The sequence below is a fragment of the Cnephaeus nilssonii genome (genome assembly GCF_951640355.1).
Source record: "Cnephaeus nilssonii genome assembly, chromosome: 7".
Lineage (NCBI taxonomy): Eukaryota > Metazoa > Chordata > Mammalia > Chiroptera > Vespertilionidae > Cnephaeus > Cnephaeus nilssonii.
This window is the reverse complement of record NC_137078.1, coordinates 50142574-50163185: the sequence shown is the minus strand read 5'-3', so window position 1 is coordinate 50163185 and position 20612 is coordinate 50142574. Positions and strand designations below refer to the sequence as shown.

General features: G+C 39.6%; 1 protein-coding gene across 1 annotated transcript in view; it reads right to left on the bottom strand.

Annotated features, from left to right (window-relative positions):
- Positions 1-20612, bottom strand: part of ERICH3 (glutamate rich 3) — a gene marked incomplete at both ends in the record, with an annotated part of 105212 nt that overhangs the window by 33282 nt on the left and 51318 nt on the right. Inside the window, 2 exon segments of the mRNA XM_079777824.1 lie at positions 1138-1324; positions 10605-10785. Of these exon segments, the coding sequence (XP_079633950.1) occupies positions 1138-1324; positions 10605-10785 (368 nt within the window).

Genomic DNA, 20612 nt, shown 5'->3' with positions numbered 1-20612 from the left:
CTTCCCAGTTGTTCAAGCCAAAACCTTTTCAATCGTCATTTACTTTGCTCTTTAATCTTATGTCCTATATTCAATCCATCAATAAGTTCTGTAAACTTTATCTTCAAAATATATTTAGGATTCAATCACTTATCTTTCTACCATTCTCCTCTAGATTGAGTAGTTTCCACCCTTCCATCAACCTCCTTAGGAGGAGCTACTGTCAAATCATGACAGGTCATTGCCCAAAACTTACCACAGAAGCTTTACATCATTCTCAGAATGAAAGTCAAAGCCCCTGTTTTTGATCTTCGGACTCCAATGACTTGGCCTCACTGTCTCTCTGGCCCCTTCAGAGAGGCCTTTCTGACCATAATATATAAAATAATCCTACCCCCTGACCTTTGACCCCCCACTTATTGCCATATGGTATATATTAACTTATTTATTGGGATGTTATTTCCCCTTCCCCCATTAGAATGGGCTCCATGGCAGGGAGGGGTACTTTGCTTGGTTCACTGCTGCTTTCTAAGCTTGGCCTAAGACTCAATTCTCCATGAGTACTTCCAAGGAAAAAATAAAGGTTGAAGCAAGTCTCACAATTTCAAACAGAATATTCAGTACAAACATGGATAAACAACAATCAAAGCTGACCTTTTATTATGCATTTTCTGAGATTAAAACTAGGGGCATAAGAATGATACTTGGGCCACACAATAATGTAGTCACAATTCTAAAATGCATAACCTACAATAATCGACCTTAGAAGCCAGATGCTTGCACATGCTTTGGGGCTCAGCCCAAAAACAGCTACTAAGAGGAATGAGAAAAAGAAGGAAAAAAGAAAAGAAAGAAAAGAAAAAGCCTCTCTCTTTCACTTCAGAAACAGAGCTGAAAGCATGGTAAGGAAAGGATCAGATAGAGAGGGTTAAAGGATTTAAAACACCACCAGCTTTTATCCCTGTTATACATCTGGAAGTCTAATTTATATCCTATAATGTCTAGTACAATACACAGTTAAACCACCTTTAACTTATGTATTTTAGGCTCATTTACACTGATATATTTCTCAACAAATTGTGCAGAGAAATGTATGGGTAAAAGCATAAGAAAATGTAGCAAAACGTGCCCTCTCCCAAAAGACATTTGTTTCCATACTTGTAGCAAGGCGATGATCTCTCCACACACACAAACCCAAAGTAGCTTCCTTTGCCTCCAAGTCTGGAACCTTTCCGATGCTTATATTCACAGCAGGAGCTCAACCTGTTCACCTGCATCCCGTTCAGGAAAAAGGTGAGACTGAAGGGGAAACCATGGTGCCTTTTGGAAATAAACTGAAAGGTCTCTGGAATGAAAAAGAAAAGAAATTAGTGAAAACAACTGATTTTGGACTAGCATGTTCTAAACCACATTTTTCTATTAGATAAGTACAATATCATGGTCTAGATCACCTTTTAACTTGGGGACACTTTTTTATCATGAAAAAATACATTCTATTATCTTTATCTATTAAAAAGTACCCCACACCTAAAAAAAAGAAAAGAAAAGAAAAGAAAAAAGTACCCTACGCTTTTATAAAACTGATTTTTAGCAACATCATAATACCTATCATTGTATGGCACTTACTATGCCCAGGCATTATCCTGATTCTCTTGAGTGTGCTATTTCTCACCAACCACATGAGGTGGGAATATTATCATCACTAGTTTCTACATGCAGAAATTAAGGCTCAGAGAAGTTCAATAATTTACCCCAAATCATTCAGTAATTGGGAAAGTTAGCATTTGAATCTAAGCATCTCTCTAGATTCCATGCCTCAATCTCACTGTTACCTACTGAAAAAGTACATGACAAAGGGCTAGTGTGAACTCAGTAATACTTTTAAATAAAAAGTGTATTTTTAGTTGTGACTTGAAACATCCTAATTCATACATATGAGGCAGACTTATTCTATCTCCAGTCCATTTCAATTCTATCTGAATTTGAGACCTCTTTTTGCTTCCCCCCGCCAAACCACTCCAAATTAAAAACCACTGCTTGCAATTAATCAGTTTTACCAGTAATTTTCCCAAGTCTTCATAAGGCTCTTAGAAAGGTCTCACCCTAAAGTTACTGAGCCCTACATCGGAGACACCATATTCTGCAGAGTGGCTCAGAAACCGCTACTCCTGACGCTTCTACTTCCTACGAAAGAAGCCTCTCTGGGCCCTTCACTTCTACTAAAAATAAAGATTTTTTTATTTTTATTTTTTTGCAGCTCTGCTATGTACACATTTCCTATTGTTGCATTTACTGCAATATATTAAAATATGCTCACACCAGCAGTTCTCAAACTTCCATATACATCAGAATCACCCGGAGAGTTTATTGAAACACAGATTGCTGGGCCTCACCTCACAGCTTCTGATTCAGTAGGGCTCAAGAATTTGCATGTCTATCAAGTTGCCAGGTGAGGCTTATGCTGTTGGTCCAGAGATCACACTTTGAGAACCCTGCTCTAGAGGTTTGCTGCCCTACATGTTTATGAAATCCATGGGAGCTGAAATTGGTCATACTCATCTTTGTTTCCCCCAATCCCAGGACTGTGGCATAGGAGGCCCCCAATAAGTAATTAGTGAGTTCTTATTTTAACCTTATTCTTTCACAGTCACCTAGAGATACTACGTTTATACCACAGCATGCCTGTAAAAATAAATATGAATCAGAGGCTAAATACATCTAGTAAAGAATTGAGTTATTGAGAAAGTAATTTTGTCACCTGTACATTAGTATTTGTGATGTGAAATTAAACTAGGAAAGAGAAAGTTGAAAGGATAGTGTCTGGAGAAAATAAGCTGCAACAGATTTTAAAATTCAATTGTCTTTATGGTTTTTGGACTCCTTAGTGGTGACTAAAAAGACTTCATTACAGAAACTTGAATGGGGCATTCACGTGATTCATGTGATTTATGACACCCGCAGTACCCAGCCCAGGAAGAGAGTGCACCCAAGGAAGTCCTGGGCACAGGACATCAACTTCTAGATGTGACTGCTCTGCCATTTTACGGTACTGTGACTGGAGAGCACATCCACCTATTATTTCATTCCTTCACCCCCCCCCCCCCCCCCCCGCAAGCACACTGAACAAGAATTGACACCCTCTGCCTTTATTCCCTTGTTAATTATTTTATAACTAGAGGCCCAGTGCACAAAAATTTGTGCACTGGGGGAGGGGGGTTGTCTCTCAGCTCGGCCTTCATCCTCTCACAATCCAGGACCCCTCAGGTAGAGTCCCAAAGCCTGGTCTGAGATCAGGGCCTATCGGGGCTTATCTTTCCCTGGCTGCAGGCAGCTGGCCCCACCCCCACCGCTTCCACTGCTTGCCATCTGTGCAGCACTGTCCCCCCTCCCCTGCCACCAATGGCCTCCCTCTGCAGGCGACAGGCATGGGGTGCGATGGCTTGGCTGGCCTGGGCCTCTCTCTGTGAGGCGACCACTGGCCAGCCACACACCTGCCACAAAGTCGCCGAAGGTGGCCTGGGCCTTCCTCTTTCTTTGCTGGGGGGCACGGCCAGCCCTGCCAGGGGCCGTCTGCCTACCTGATCACCCCTAACTGCTGGCCTGCTTACCTGATCACCCCTAACCACTTGCCTGCTTACCTGATCACCCCTAACTGCTGGTCTGCCTGCCTGATCACCCCTAACCACTCTGCCTGCCTGCCTGATTGCTCCTAACCACTTGCTTGGGGGCAGAGCCCTTCGAGGGGCTGTCTGGCTAACTGATCACCCCTAACTGCTGGCCTGCCTACCTGATTGCCCCTAACCACTTGCCTGCCTACTGATCACCCCTAACCACTGGTCTGCCTACCTGATCACCCCTAACCACTGGTCTGCCTACCTGATCATCCCTAACCACTCTGCCTGCTTGCCTGATTGCCCCTAACTGCTTGCTTGGGGGCGGGGCCAGCCCAGTGAGGGGCTGTGGTGGTTCTGGTCTCTGGTTGTTCTGATCATTTCGCTTATGGTGGCTGGCCTTTTATTATATAGGATTTTATATTTTAAATTTTAGTGTCACTTCCCAACCCTGACTTGATGGTTTCTACCTAGAGAAGTGGAAAGAAGATTGACCATTTCAGAATCCTCATCTATGAAATGGAGAAGGCAGGCGGAGTGAGTGGGTGAGGGAGTGAAGTGGAGGGGGGTGACCCAGTCTACCCACTTCATAGAGCAGTCTTAAAGGTTATATACAGTGCAATATGGGAAAGCATTCTGTAATATTTATAAGATGTAGTTATTCATTTAAAAATTCAATTAAAAATTCATGACCTCCTAGACCAATGGTCGGCAAACTCATTAGTCAACAGAGCAGCAAACTGCGGAGCCACAGTTTGCCGACCACTGTCCTAGACCTCAGAATGTGAGCCGATATAGTGAAGGATCAAGATGGGCAGCACTATTTAGGCACTAAGGAGAAACAAAAATACTGAAAAAAACATCAAATGTGGTCTCCTCCTTCAAGAAATTATAATTTGGCAGGAAAGACAAAATGAATATATCAGACTTCTAGAGTGAGGTCACCAAATCCTCTCCTCTTAAAATGGTGTCTCTGTAAATGTACCAAAGGCTTAAACTGAGCAGCAGTTATTCATGAAAACTTACTGAACTTTTGGTAAGAAGAGTGGAGATCTGCGGCATCCTTGCCTGGGGCTGCTCGCATCCCTCTCACCTGCCACTATTTCATCACTGCAGTTCTAACAGGGTAGGGCAGGCCATAAATAACCAGCAGCTTCAATGTCAGTGGGAGCTGACTTGATTTGGAGCAGAAGGCAAAATAACCTTGGCCAGTGGCTTTTCCACTAATAAGTAGCAATCTCGGAGGCAAGCTAACATAGAAAGACAGGGGTTTTGCTAGCCTGAAACTGTAGTTCTAATTAGGGCAAGCATCAGGCCAGTGGGCTAGCTGGAAATTCAACCATGGGATATAGGTAATAAGGCAATCACAGATGCACTTGTAGGGGAGCAAAATTTGCCACCCCAAAATGTGTCTCTGTGGCATAAGGATTATTTTAAGAAAACAAAAGACTCGTAAAGAACCTTTCACATTCCTCCTAAAAGACGTTAGAGGACCTGCTCAATAAGAAAACTATCATCATACATAACTATGGTTTAACACGAACTAGATTAACAGACAGGGATGAAGCTAACAAGGCCCATTTTGATTAAAGTTTTCTTTCTGTCCCATTGTTTCTGCATGGCCCACAAACATTTATTTACCCAAAATTAACTCTTTTCATCTATCTGTGAATTGCCTTACTTCCCTTAGTCCAGAATGACATATATACCTTATCTTGCCTAACTATCTTTGGAATCTCCTATGTTTGTGCAGATTTCCTGAATGTATGTGTTAGATTTTATCCTGTTAATCTATCTTATGTTATTTTAATTATTTGACCAGCCCAAAGAACCAAAGAAGGGAAGGGAGAAATTGTCCCCTCCCTCACACATTCAGTAAGCTTTATACACATCCTCTCGGCGAACGGAAAATGGCACGGTTTGGAGGAGGCTCAACCTATTCATACATCCCTAGCCAACTGGGAGTTTGCATCCATGAATAAAGGAAACACAAGATGGCCTGGTGGAAAATCAGAGTTGGAGCAGACCTGAAAATGGCCTGAACTTTGAATGTACTCTTTCTTTGTTTTTGTTTGGAATGTCCACTTATATCTCTTTATTCTCTTTTTTTAATTCTTTATTGTTTAAAGTATTACATATAGCATTACATATGTCCCTTTTTTCACCCATTGACCTCTCCCCGGCCACCCCCACCCCCCCCACACACATGCCCTCACCCCTCCCCTAGTGTCTGTGTCCATTAGTTATGCTCATATGCATGCATACAAGTCTTTTGGTTGATCTCTTACCCCCCTCCCTCTCCCCTGCCTGTACTCTTGAATCCACTATAGCAGGATGGACATTGCCCTCTAAAAATTCATGACCTCCTAGACCTCAGAATGTGAGCCGATTTGGAAACTAGGGTCTTTGCAGATATAATTAGTGAAGGATCAAGATGAGATCATCCTGAATTTTGTCCTCATTCCAATGACCTATGTCCTTATAAGAAGAGGAGCGGCCACACACAAAAACATACAGAGAAGCATGAATGTGAAGACAGGGCAGGGACTGGAGTGATGGAGCTACAAGCCAAAGCACGCCAAGTATTGCAGGAATCATCAAAAGTTAGAAGAGACAAGGAAGGATTTTCCCCTAGAGCTTTTAGAGGGAATATGAACCTACTGACACCTTGGTTTTAGACTCTGGCCTCCAAAACTGTGAGAGAATACATTTCTATTGTTTTAAGCCACCAATTTAGGGGACATTTTTTTACACCAGTTCGGGAAACTAATAAACCTGCAAACATCCACTTGCACAAGGTGGAGACTTTACTGGCTCAAAGTTTTGAACATGGCCTTTGATAAATCACTGGATGATCACTAAACTATGAAGACACCAAGACAACCCTAAGAAACTAGCCTGAAAACTGAAAAATATAATTTAAAAAACGATGAGTAGAGACATCACCAGCTGTATACTAAGGAGAGAGAAAATGAATTTCACAGATAAGTTACTAAACAAACAGCAACAACAATAATCTTCAAGAGAGAAATGTCAAAAGCCAGAAACCACAGTTGCTCTAATACGTAATTTTAAATGTTCTGTTTTCATCAAGAAATCCAAAAACACATAAAGAAACAGGAAAGTATGACCCATACTCGGGGGAGGGGGGGAGCTATCAAACCCACTCCTAGGATCTACTCAAGAGAAATGAAAACAGACATCTATATAAAAACTTGTATATTTGTAACAGCATGATTTATAATATTCCTAAAAGTGGAAACAATACAAATATCCATCACCTGGGGAGAGATAACTACGTATTCAGTGACATAAGATCAGAGAAACTATTGATATATGCTACAAATGGATGACTCTCAAAAGCGTTATGCTAAGTGAAAGAAGCAAGACACAAAATACTACCTATTATATAATTTCATTTATAAGAAATGTCCAGAAAAGGCAAATCTGCAGAGGTTGCCTGAGACTGGCTATGAAAATGGGAATTAACTGCCAATGGGCACAAGGAAGCTTTTAGAACTAATGGAGATATTCTAAAACTGGTTTGTGATAGATAATGGTTGCACAATGCTACAAAATTCCCAAGTATTAGTAAATTGTACACTTAGAATGAGTGAATGTTACAGAATGTAAGTTACAACTCAATAAAGCTATTTTTTAAACAAAAAAAACCCTCAATATATGATAACGGAAAAAGAGAAATAAAAAAATTAATATAAGTCTCAGTACAATGAAATGCTTTGCTTTTAAGTATAGAATAAGAGCCGTTGCCATCAAGAGAGATGGATAACAGAGTCACTGAGAAAGCTTCACAGCCTTATTCTGAATCTTAAAAGATGGGGAAGATTTAAATTTAAAATCCTATTTTGAATTTCAAATCCATTGTTCTATTGTAGACAAAGGAAATATCACACAAAAAGATAAGTGAATGAATTGGGGGGCAGGGGGAGTACTTGGGAATGCACGAATAGTTACAACAGAATCGGGTTTGGAAATGCAAGATAATGGGGCCAAAAGGAAGAGATTAAAAGGGTCAGAAAATAGTTACTTTTTTCTTTGTATCCACATGAACCCAGGAGGCCAAGGTTTGCCTTGTTTGTTACGATGCACGTGGCAAATCAAAAGGCCTGTGAAGAACTGCATTCTCCACAAGTTGTAGAAATGTTCAGCGGCTTCATCGGTGTACATAATAAACAATCAATGTGCGGCTCGATGTCTAAAATCAAACCGCACGACATCATGAACTACTATGGGAATAAAAGATGCACTTGCCACACTATTAAATAATTAATTTTATTGTTATTTCTCATCCAAAAGCGAGACAAGTTAATGAATGCCACATTTTTTAAATGAGTTTTCTGCTCCAAGCATAACATTAAATGTTTTCTTTTCCTAACAGAAATCTTCTCAAAACCTATTCACATTTCATTGAATCTTACACAGCTTTGATTTTTAAAAAGGGCAGATTCTTTTCAGTTCAGCTAAATTGCTAAGATTGCTGAACCACAAGTCAACTCTGAGCCACCGCACTTTTCAATTTTGAATAATTACTTTCCTGGCAATCAAGAACAAGCTGAGACAAAATTATTGTGTGGATGGGATTCAATTACTTATGTCCCCATTGCATCCTATAATTCAAGACTGTCCAATGACATAGCAAAAAGACAGTCCCAGGACCAGTATGTATGCAAAATAACACGTAACGAGGTAACACTCTCTCGTAACCTTTGACTTGGCACATTAATCACAGTGTATATCGTCTCCCAGAAATTCATTCAGCTGAGTCTTACTGTGTTGTTGTTGCTTTTGCATTTGTATGTACCATGCTTTCCAGCAGTCAAACAGACATTATATATGCATTTTTTTAAATAAAGAGTGATCTAAGACCCAGGAAGAGTTTCATTATGTTAATTCCAATTTTAGACCACAGCTAATTCCAGTAATTCTTCTAAATTAATAGTTGAAAGTTACACTTTTAAAAAATGAATGCATGTATCTATGCCAACTATCATTATACCCATCGTATGAGAATGTAGGAAGCTCTTTGCTACTGAGAATAGCTAACTGGAGCTAGATAGTACTAATCAAAGGCCCTGCACCTGGTCAGGAGCTGCATCTGCTCTTGACCCTGCCCACAGCTGCACATGTGACCTTGGGAAGCCTGTACCTCTGGACTCCTCTCATTGTTCTCATCTACAGAATGGAAGGAAGGAACTCTCAAACACTACAAAAATGAGGCAAAAGAAAATTCTATCTCAGCCAAATATATAATATGGGGGGAAATATTTCCAGCATTATTAAGCATTATTTTTATAAATTATACATATTTTATAAAGTAAAAGATATTTTTATAAAGTAAAATACAATGTATTTTTCTTTAAATTAAAGCTAGCATTCAAGTGTTTGCCCTTTCTTATGTTGGAAAGTGTTAATATTTAATCCCTAAATATGTATAGTTTCTCTTTAAGTACTTGAATTTTTTAAATTAATATTACTGTTTTCTTGATGAGGGAAAACAGAAAAGCCAAAAGCAACAACTCCATGCTTGCCTCCAACTCCTCCCTTAACCCCTAAGTCTTTATCAAAATTACTCACATATAAATATTTCTCTTAATTAGTGAAAACTCCATGACTTTCTAAAAAGAGTTTCTCAAGCAAGTAAATCACAAACAGCATAACCCTGTAACAACTCTTCCTTTGAACTGCTGTCCCACAGATTAAGTAGACAAAAACCACTTCAAGTAAAATATGTGAAACTCTATATGCAATATAAAAATTATTTTATGCCACCAAAATATGTCTTTCGGGAATATCGATTATTTTAAAAGTATTTTTAAAAATATGTTTTTATTGACTTTAGAGAGAGAGGAAGGGAGAGGGAGAGAGCGAGAGAAACATGGGTTGGCTGCCTGGGGATGTACCCTGACTGGGAATCAAACTGGCGATCTTTCCGTACATGGGACGGCGCTCAATCAAACAAACCACACTGGCCAGAGCGGGATATTGATTATTTTAAGTTGATTCTTTTTAAGAAAGGAAACATTCAGGAAGAACTTAGGCCTTCTCCCTTACTGCCCCAAACAATTCAGGCAGAGGGCCTGTTCCAGAGCGGGAGCTGCCGCCGCAGGTCACTCTGATGTAATATGAACTAGGTGTGGTCGGGAGACTCAGCAGAGCCTCAAGATCGAAGTTCAACCTGTTTCCTCTCCTCTCTGCCTGGCCCAGCAAACATTGCTTAAATTGTTTACTGAACCTTTGCTTTTCCAACACCACGTGAATGGCCTTCCTACCCTTTGAAGTCCTAGACTCCTACCCCTTCTCCTTTGTTCAGAAAGGCACATAAGCCTCAATTGCCCACTTTGTCTCTGGGCCCCACATTCTTATAGAAACCCCTCCACCCTCGATGTATGGAATTGAATTTGGTTATTTTCCCCTATTAATCTAGCTCACATCAATTTAATTCTTATTCCAGCTAGAACTTAAAAGTGTAGAATAAAATTTTTCCCTCCCCAACACTAACAAACATGAAAGTGAAAATGTATTAAATGCATTTGGCTCAATTCTGCACCATGTTATTTAGGTGTGATTCCCCCTAAAGTTTATTGGGTTTGTGATTTTATCTCAACATACTTCTAAAGAACAAATTGCCAATCTTACATTTTTCTCTTGGAATAATGTATGATGTAGTTCACTATGGCAAGCCAAATAATTAACTTGTAATTTGGGGACAGTTTATTTGTGCAACATTTTCATGATCATATATCTCTATCCCCCAAATTAATCTGTTACTGGGTTAAATCACTTCAAGTTCTTTCTTTCACAATCTGTCAGAGTGATTGCTGCTCCAGTTTTAATCACGGAGCAGTAAATCCAGATTCACTTTGAGGCAGCTGTTTTATAAGTCCCTGGCTATGCATAATTTCATAGAGAAATTGAAGTCATTCTGATATCAACAATAGTTTACCTATAACATTAACTTCAAGTACTTAAAAAGAATTCACATTGTATGTATACCTTTTTCAAGTAGTTTGCCTCTGTAGACACAAAGGTTTTCTCCACCACAGTGCTGTTGATAAACTTTTATTTCATCTCGGAAGTCTGGGTAATCATAACATAGGTGTGCAGTCTTCCCCAAATAGATCATTGTAATGACTGCATTACTATGCAGTGGTGTTTTATTAATCCTTCTTGAATCCTAGAATAAATAAGAAAGGGGGCTTGTTAACTACTTACCCTCTAACAGAGTGTGATGACATTGTAATGTGAAGAATAGAAAAGTCTATTTTTAGGTACCTAGCAACAAAACCTTTATAAAACGTCAATCTTCACAGAGCTCAAAAAGTGAAGCCCATTACAAAATACATCTCTCTAACAGTTATAACATATACATTTTGGCTTTGTATTTTTAATTAAATGCTAAGACTTGTACAAAATTTGTCACTTTTATTTTAGGTCGTGTGTTTTATATATAACCATAATGTCAAGGATGCTAATGGGAAACTGCTCTTTGCTCTTTGAGCTGGTTCTCAAAAAAACAACAACAACACAACAACAACAAATCAAATTAATTAAATTTTGGTGACATAATTTTGTTCTAATTTGAACTGACTTAACAATTGTGATTGTGATTTAACAATTGGTTTTGTAATTGAGCGCTTAACATTCCAGCAATGACACCTGAGTTTATTCTGATGCACACATTTGAATCCTTCTGTGGTCACTCCGAGGATTAACGACAATGTATGTCCTGTGCCTGGCATTATCCACTTTCACAGGAGGCATTCCATTCAATGACAATCAACATTATTAATATTATTTTAAATATCAAATATACCCAACAACAAAAGACCACCTCAGGAACCTCATACCTGATATTCTCTGTCATTGACCAATTTAAATAATTTATAAGATAAAACAACTTAAATGCCAGAGGTGAAAAGAAATGTCCTATACCTTAACTTCCCTACATATTCTAAAGTATTTTTCACAATAGTGAATGAGCATAGTGTTTGCCTAATCTGCAAGAGGAAGATGAGGAAAGACACTTAGAAAAAGGAAGAAGAGGAGGAGGCAGAGAAATAGGAATGGCTCACTGAAAGACTTTAAAAGGACCTAGAATATTTTGGGCTTCTGGCATCACACAGAGACCAAACATTACTTTTAACCTACTTCATTTTTCTAAAAATCAATTCTTAGCTAAATGAAAAATGTGAAGAGACCAACTTTTAATGAATCCAAGGCAATTATTTGAGTTTGATTTCATTGAATTACGGATGGCTTGGAAGCATGCATTTTCTTAAAGAATAACAAAGCTGCAATAAAAATTTCTGAAGTAACTACTAAAATAGTTCCATCTTCAAACCCATCCCCTTCTACCTCAATTCTATTTCTCTGAAGCAAAAACCAGAGGAAGTAAATCTGATAAATGAAATTCTATAAATAATAGTGTGAAAAGTATAGAGCGGGGCTGTGAGGTTTAAAATTTAAGCAACTTGTCTTGCCTGTGGCCACACAGAACTCCCAAACAGAAATATTTCAGGAACATCAAGAGCCATGAAGGTAAATAGAAACAGGTCCCTGAGTCACAGTCAAAAGCAAAGGGATGATGGCAGGGCTGGCTCCTCGTTGCAAAATGATGCCACGTGTCCTCTTGCCTGGGCGTATGGAGCTGTGACATCCATGTGTGCAGCCCAATGCAAAACCACCAGCCTAAGGCAAATCCAGCTCCAAGCTCCCACTGGAACATTTCATGACATGACGGATGAAATAAGAGCATCCCCCTTTTGTTAAGCAATATTTTCTAGAGGGACATGGATTCGGAGGCTGCCCTGTAAGCCTCTGGTAGATGAGCACTATATAAATACAAGGTAATAGTAGGATTGGAGTGAAGCAAAACCTGCCTCTGTATGCAAAATGAGAACTAGAAGAACATTTAAAATAAAACAACATAACAGCTCTTCACCCTTTTCATTTACTCTTATTCATATTCTTTTCTCTGCTAAAATGTATTCCTGATAGCAACATCTTTTTTTTCCTGGGTCTAGTTGCTTGATTCCTTTAAAAAATATTCCCCAGTTATTGTCACCAAATAACCTTTCTGGGTTCTAATGAGAGGCCCAAATGACAGCTCATGATTAAATATGTGTACTAGGAAACAATTGTTTCTTTCAGTTGACTAAATTGCCTCTGTACTTACTGTCTTCCAAGGTTAGAATGACCGCAGACTGATGAAATTTTGACAAGCTTTCGTGGCCTTCTCTGCTATCCTCAAGCAAGAAGCAAAACCCCCCATCCCTAGCTAATTTTGCTCAGTGGTTAGTGCGTTGGACTTCGGACTGAAGGGTGGCAGGTTTGATTTCGGTCAAGGGCATGTATCTCAGTTGCAGGCTCGATTTCCAGCCCTGGTCAGGGCTCATTGGTAGGCAACCAATCCATGTGTCTCTCTCACATTGACGTTTCTCTCTGTATTTATCTCCCCCTTCCTTCCACTCTCTTTAAAAATCCATCGGGGGAGGGGGGGCGGGGAAGGCGGGGGTCGGATATCATCAGGTGAGGATTAACAACAACAAAAAATGTCCATAAAAATTCAGCTCCACGTTAAGAAGAGCAGCAAGGCCTCATGGTCCTACACAACTAAGAGTTATCTTTCTGACTTCCTCTTCAGTTGCTTATGACTTTCCTTCTCATTTCTTTTCTGAAATCTCAGGCAATTACAATCTGTGCTGACAAACAGCAAGGCCCTTGAATGGTTAAGGAGTTAGCCCTTATGTATTTGTAATATTTAGCACTCTATTGATAAAACAAATCCCCACTGGGGTCTCCTGTATCTCTGCCCAGGCCCGTGTGGGGTGGATATAAGAGATTTCTATAGATGTCAAAGAGCCTGTACTTGTTGGTAGTGTTGGGCAGTAATTCCTTCCCAGCCACTTAGCCAATCCCTGATGAACTCTGGACATCCTAAAATCTTACCTGGACCACTGCAATAAACTTCTAGTTAGTAGGGTGACCATAAAATGTATTTATTTATTTTTAAAATATATTTTTATACATTTTATTTTCTTATTATTTTTTAATCCTCACCCAAGGATATTTATTTTTCCATTGATTTTTAGAGAGAATGGAAGAGAGAAGGAAAGACAGAAATATTAATGTGAGAGAAACACATTGATTAGTTGCTTCTTGCACTCACCCTCACCAGGGCTCAAGCAGGGGAGGAGCCCTAGACTGGAATCAAACCTGGGACCCTTCAGTCCACAGGCCAACATTCTATCCACTGAGCCACACCGGCTAGGACACCATAGAATTTATAATCCAATCTAGGACACATGCTAGAAAAAAATGAGCATTAATTTGAATTGTTCCCGGAAAACTCTATCTGGCTCTTGAACTCCAGGCCAATATTCCCCAACCCTAGTCACCCCGGGATCAGGTACCAGACAACTCAGGACAGCCCTTAGACCTCGGAGCCTGCCAAAAGTATTCATACTACCCAATCCTAAGCCTGCTTACCCTGCCATCTGGTTCCATTTCTCAGAAACACAACAATGGCTCTTGCCTATATATTCTTCACACTCCTTCAGCCTCCCAGCTGACCCTGGTGCTGTCCTCTGTTGCCCTGTGTGACATGCTGTGATGGTTACCTTTGTCTGTCACCTTAGCTGGGCCACGATGCCCAAATATGTGGTCAAACGTTCTTCTGGACAGAACCCTAACTAATCCGTGGCATGTCCCCTCCTCTTGGGGACTCAAGTGACAACCTGTCTCTTCAAAAGCAATCATCTCCTGATGTATGGATCTCAGTATACCGGAATCACAATAAAACCTACATTTTAAAACAGCCAAGCAAAAAAATACACCTGATCTCATTAGGAAAGAGAACTAATGAGGGGTTTAAGCAGGAAAGAAGCATGCTGAGAGGCACTTCACAGAGCTGACAATAACATCATTATGTAGACTCTGCTAATACTGAGATGGACTTCCCTTACTCTTTTTTCCCCTTTTTGCTTTTTAACACACTGATCCCTAATTCTATATGCTAGCTTCCTACTCATCTTTCAAAGCCCATTCCAAATGCCACCTTCTTTCTGAAGCACTCTCCAATCTCCTCATTCAGAATGACTATTTCCTTCCTCTATGTTCCCATTGTGCTTTATTTATACTGCTATGCTTGTTCTCATCACAATGTATCATGGTTAATTGCAGATATTTCTGTCTCTCTTGCTAAACTGCAATGTTTCCAAGAACAAGGATTTGATCTTATTTATGTTGGTAGCCTCGGCACCTAGCATAGTGCTTGTCATTATCAATAAAAGCTAAATTGAGCTATTTGTTGATTTAGAGCCAGGATATAAGTATGTTGATGATTGCAATAGCCTGGTTAAGAGTTAGGTAGCAAGCATCTGAACTGAAGACATAGTAGTGAGGATGAAAAAGGTTTACCAGATACATGAGCCATTGTTAATGTGTAGAGCTGTGCTGTCTGAGATGCAGCCACTTGCCATATTTGGCTGCTGGGCTCTTGAAAGTTGGCTCATTCAAATGAGAAGTGCTGTAAGTATAAAATACTTATTGAATTTAAAGACATTGCATTTTAAAAATGTACAGATCAGTTCTTGCCAGGAGAAGCTCTTTGCCCTCTCTTTCACAAATCATATAAAATTTAAAAAGACTTTTTTTTAATTGATAAAGATGATGATTAAACAGGTTGTTATCTGAAAGCCTGTGTTTTCACATTTATAAACATTATTGATGGGACCATCCACCTCTTCAGTAGTCTGTTGTATAGTGTAGGTGACCCAGCAATCCTGAGTGAGAACACAAGAATCTTCAGATGGGTGAAAGAAGCCTCAAAGGAAATTCTAACTAGTCTCATAGATTCTGTAAAAGCAAGTCCTAGAACAAAGCAACAGGACATAGAAGCAATGTGCTGTGCTGTGAGATCTACCACACCTCACCAATTGGCTCATCCCCTAGGGTCACAGATCACAGAATCCAGGGACCATGTTCTACACATTCATAGAGGAACCAATGATGGGCCACCAGCAAGCTGTATTTCTTTGCCATCTACCTCTTTCTTTCCTTTTAAGAGCATTTAAAAGATGCTTGGGTCCCAGCCAGCGTGGGTCAGTGATTGTTGACCTATGAATCAGGAGGTCATAGTTTGATTCCCAGTCAGGGCACATGCCCAGGTTGTGGGCTTGATCCCCACTGTAGGGCATGGAAGAGGCAGCCAATCAATGACCCTTTCTGATCATTGATGTTTCTATCTCTGTCTTCTTTTTCCTTCCAATCTGAAATCAATAAAAATATATTTTTAAAAAATAAAGGATGCTTTGGGGTGGTACTCATAAAATAATATAATGAATTTAATGTGTAAATTAGTCATGAGAGTCACCTCCCCTTTAAAAATCAGTTCTACATAAAAATAAAATAAATCCAAGTACTAAAAGTAAAAGTACATGAGTCATCCCATTATGCCAATTTTATTCTATACCCCAGGACCCAGGAGCTAATGAAAAATACAAGGGGCACCTAGAAAGCTATCAAAACTGTGTGGGAAGAGGAGTACATATCCTACCTAATAAAAAGGGAATATGTTCATTGATCCTCACATCATAGCAAAGATGGCGGCGCCCACAGCCAATAAGGAGGGAATATGCTAATTGACTGTCACACCCACAAAGATGGCAGTGCCCACAGCCACAAGATGGTGGTGCCCAGTCCCCTCAGCCTCGCCGGGGTGGCAGGCGTGCGGCAAGGCTGGGCCCACCCCCAGGCAGGCCCAGCCACTCCACGCGCCTGCCTCTGAAGTCCCCCAGTTCCCTCAGCCCCTCAGCTGCCCAGGCAACCCTCAAATGGCAGCTGCCCAGGGCCGGCCCAAAGTTCAGGCAAGCCTTAGATGGTGGCTGCCCAGCCACCCAGGGCCACCCGAGGCTCAGGTAACCAGGGCCGGCTGAGGCTTGCACTGCCGGCAGTAGCAGCAGCAAAGGTGTGATGGGGGCATCACCTTCCCCTGATCGTTGGGTCTCCTCCCATTCCTGAAGGCTCCCAGACTGTGAGAGGGGGAAGGCTGGGCTGAGGGACCCCCCTCCAGTGTATGAATTTTCATGCACTAGGCCTCTAGTTTAATAATTATAATAAATTGTCAAGATCTAAGCCATGCTGATGGCTAGATTAAGAGGTGAAGCAGAAGAGACACAAAGGAGGAAGAGTTAAAAGCAGATGGCAAAGCAGCATTAAAATAGAATGCCATGGAAGGCAAGAGAGGGAAGTTTCAAGGAAGAATCAATAAAAGCATATAATGCTACTATCTAAAAAAATATGATAAGTAGGAAATAAAAACTAGGATGATAGAAGTAAGTCTAAATACACTACCAAATAAAATAAATGTAATTGGGCTAAGCTCACTTATTAAAGGAACAGAGATTCTCAGCTTGAAATAAACATAGAGCACCCATATGTTGCAAAAATACATGTAATGCCTAAAGCTTAAATATACAGAAAGTAAAAGAAATATATATTAAATACTGATCTAAAGAAAATAACGAAAAGAACTATTAGCCAAAATAGGTTTTAAGGCCAAAAGTAGTAAATAATAAGATCTTTTTTAATGACAAAAAAAATCACATCGCCAGTAAAATAGAATAATCCTAATTCTGAGAGCACATAAGATGTTTTGAACATTTACAAAACAGAACTTGACATTTACAAAACAAAACAAGGAGAAAGTGACAAATCTAAATTATAGAGAATGATCATTAGAATTCAGACACTGTAAGACCACACAGATTGTTTTAAATGCTAAGAATATAAAAAATATATATGAATGACAATTTACACTTCTTATTTATTGGGCATTTATAGAATGCTGATCCCAACATTTAGAGAAGCACATTCTTTACAAAAACTGAACATATATTAGCCTACAAAGCAAGTCTCCACAAATAGCAAAGCATCAAAATCATACAGAACAAGAATAAGAAGCTTTTTAAAAGTAACATTCAGGGAACACAAAAGCAGTACTTAGAGTTAAAATAAGGCAGTAGAAGAAAAAACTCAGCAGTATGTGTGGAAGATTAAATTGAAGAAATCTCCCAGCAAGTAGAACAAAAAGACAAAGACATAAAAAATGAGAGAGAAAAGCTAAGAATATTAGAGCATCAGTTTAGTAGTTACATTCCCAAGCTAGGGATTTTGAAAAGAGAGAACAGAAGGTGTTATTTTTTTTAAGTTTTCTTGTTGTTTGTTGTTTTATTTTTTACGACCAGGGCAAACTGAAGCCTTGTGATTCAAGAGAAAGACATGCTAATGTCTTTCAAAGCAAGGCTGGTGTGGATGCCATACTGCTGCATTTCCAACCTCAGGGCAGAATGCCCAAGGGAAGCTGCCTCAGTTGCCATTGTCACCTCTGTGCCTGTTAACAGCTCATTCACCTGACCACATTCCTGTTGATGTCCACTGGCTGCCTCACAGGAGGACCTCTCTAGATGCCCTGTCTCTGGTGAGCCCCATTTTCTTAGGACACACTCATGACCTGGCTTCTCTGACTTCCACAGAAGTTCTTAAAACTATTTTAAAAATTTACACCAATCCCAGACTGTGACTCAAAAACTCTATTCAGCATGTTTTCGCCAGGAATATTATCATTTTGTTACAATGCTAGGTTTGAGCTTATTTCTGAAGATTACTAAAAGTAAGTGATAGAACTCCAAAGAAAAGCATGGACTCAGTTAACACAGATGTCAGTATGAAAGTTGCTCTGGGAAGCAATAGGGGATGTGATAGCTCAGGACTAGGGGGTTCAGAACATGACAGTAACATTCTACTTTGTTCAGAAGTTGTGGTGTAAACATGAGTGTTTGCTTGATTATTGTTTAACTTGTACATATAAATTTTATATATTCTTATGGTTTATAAGACATTTAAACTTTTTTAAAGGATGAACAGTAGAGTTTATCTCAGTAATATATTTTAACATCAAAAAATCAAATGCTGCCATCAAGTGAGGATGTTAAGGAAGCCACTATATTTGCTAAGTGGGAGCCACATCCTTAAAGACAGTATGTTTGTTGGCCTGGGGGACCAGCAGGCAATGGGTTCACAATAAGTTGGTAGATGTGGTAGATTCTATTATTGCTCCAATATCTACCCCCAATCTGTGTGAGAGGATGATACTTCCCACTCTATTAATGTCGTTTGGTACTAGAACTCAAGTGCAAGTGACATGTGTCAGTTCTGAGTGGAATCTTCAAAGAATTCCATGGTTCTGCTGTCCATGAGGCCACATACCTCAGACAGGGACAATTCCTCGAATCTAGGTCCCAGAATTACAGTTGACCAACAACAGATAATAATGAGAATAAGAAATAAACCTTTGTTGTTAGAAGCTGAGTTGCCTGGGGTTGTTTCTTAGACTCAGCTATACTACTCTTCAGAGAACTTTCAGTAGGAAAGGAGAAAACAGAAGTCTAAGGCTACAGAATGTGAGGAAAGGATTTGGTAACTTCATATAAGGCCTGGGATGTTGAGTGACAGAGATGAATATTAAAGAGAGAACAAAAATACCAATTAGGAAGGAGAATGACAATGTTAGGTGCCATGGGCAATGGAAAAGGATAAGGTCAAGGAGACAGGGTGGAGCCTGTGCCTCAGAGACTGGACCAAAGGAAGAGAATTGGGGAGAAATAGAAGTGAAAGGAGGAAATTTGAGCAAGCATGAGGAACATAGTCCCGAGTTTTGGAGGAAGTTATTGGTGAGTATAGATGCTAAGAGTATGATGTAGACAAAGAATAAATAAAGCACTTAAGAATGAGTTTGGTTATAGTGGCATTTTTCACAAAACTAAAACAAATACTTTTAAAATACAAAAGACCCAAAACAACAAAAGCAATTTTGAGAAAGAACAAAGCTGAAGGTATCATGATTCCTGGCTTCAAACTATATTACAAAGCTATAGTAATCAACACAGTATGGTATTAACATAAAAACAGAAACACAGATCAATGGAACAGAATAGAGAGCCCAGAAATAAATTTGCAAAAATATAAAGAATTAATTTATAACAAAGAAGCTAAAAATATATAGTGGGCAAAGGGCAATCTCTTCAATAAATGGTGCTGGGAAAACTGGATGGCCACATGCAAAAGATACTAGACTACCGTCTCACATCGTATACAAAAATTAATTTAAAATGGATTAAGGACTTAAAATGTAAGACCTGAAATCATGAAATTCCTAGGAAAAAAACACATAGGTGGTAAGGTCCTTGATAGGTTCCTTGTCTTAATAACTTTTTTAGATATGACTCCAAAGGCAAGAGAAACAAAAGCAAAAATAAACAAATGGGGTTATTCAAAATTAAAAAGCTTTTGTACAGCAAGGGAAACCATCAACAAAACTAAAAGGGAACCTATTGAATGGGAGAAGATATTTGAAAATCATCTATACTAATAAAAGGGTAATATGCTAATTAGACCGGACATCTTCCCGACAAAGCCATGATGGTGGGGGCCGAGGCAGAGGTGGTTAGGGGCAATCAGGCTGGCAGGGAAGAGCAGTTAGGGGGCTACCAGGCCAGTAGGACAGAGCAGTTAGGGGGCGACCAGGCTGGCAAGCAGAGGCAGTTAGTGGCAATCAGGCCTGCAGGCAGAGTCAGTTAGAGACTATCAGACAAGCAGGCAGGCGAGCAGTTAGGAGCCAGCAGTCCCAGATTGCGAGAGGGATGTCTCATATTGGAGTGCACTGGGCCTCTAGTTTATTTGATAAAAGGTCAATATCTGAAATATATATATATATATAAAGTTCACACAATTCAACAACATAAAAACAAATGACCCAATTATAAAATGGGTAGACTATTTAAACAGACATTTTTCCCATGAATACTATAAACGGCCAACAGGCACAAGAGAAGATATTCAACATCACTAATTATCAGGGAAATGCAAATAAAAACCACAATTAAACATCACCTCACATCTGTAAACATCAAATAAGTGCTGGAAACAATGTGAAAAGAAGAA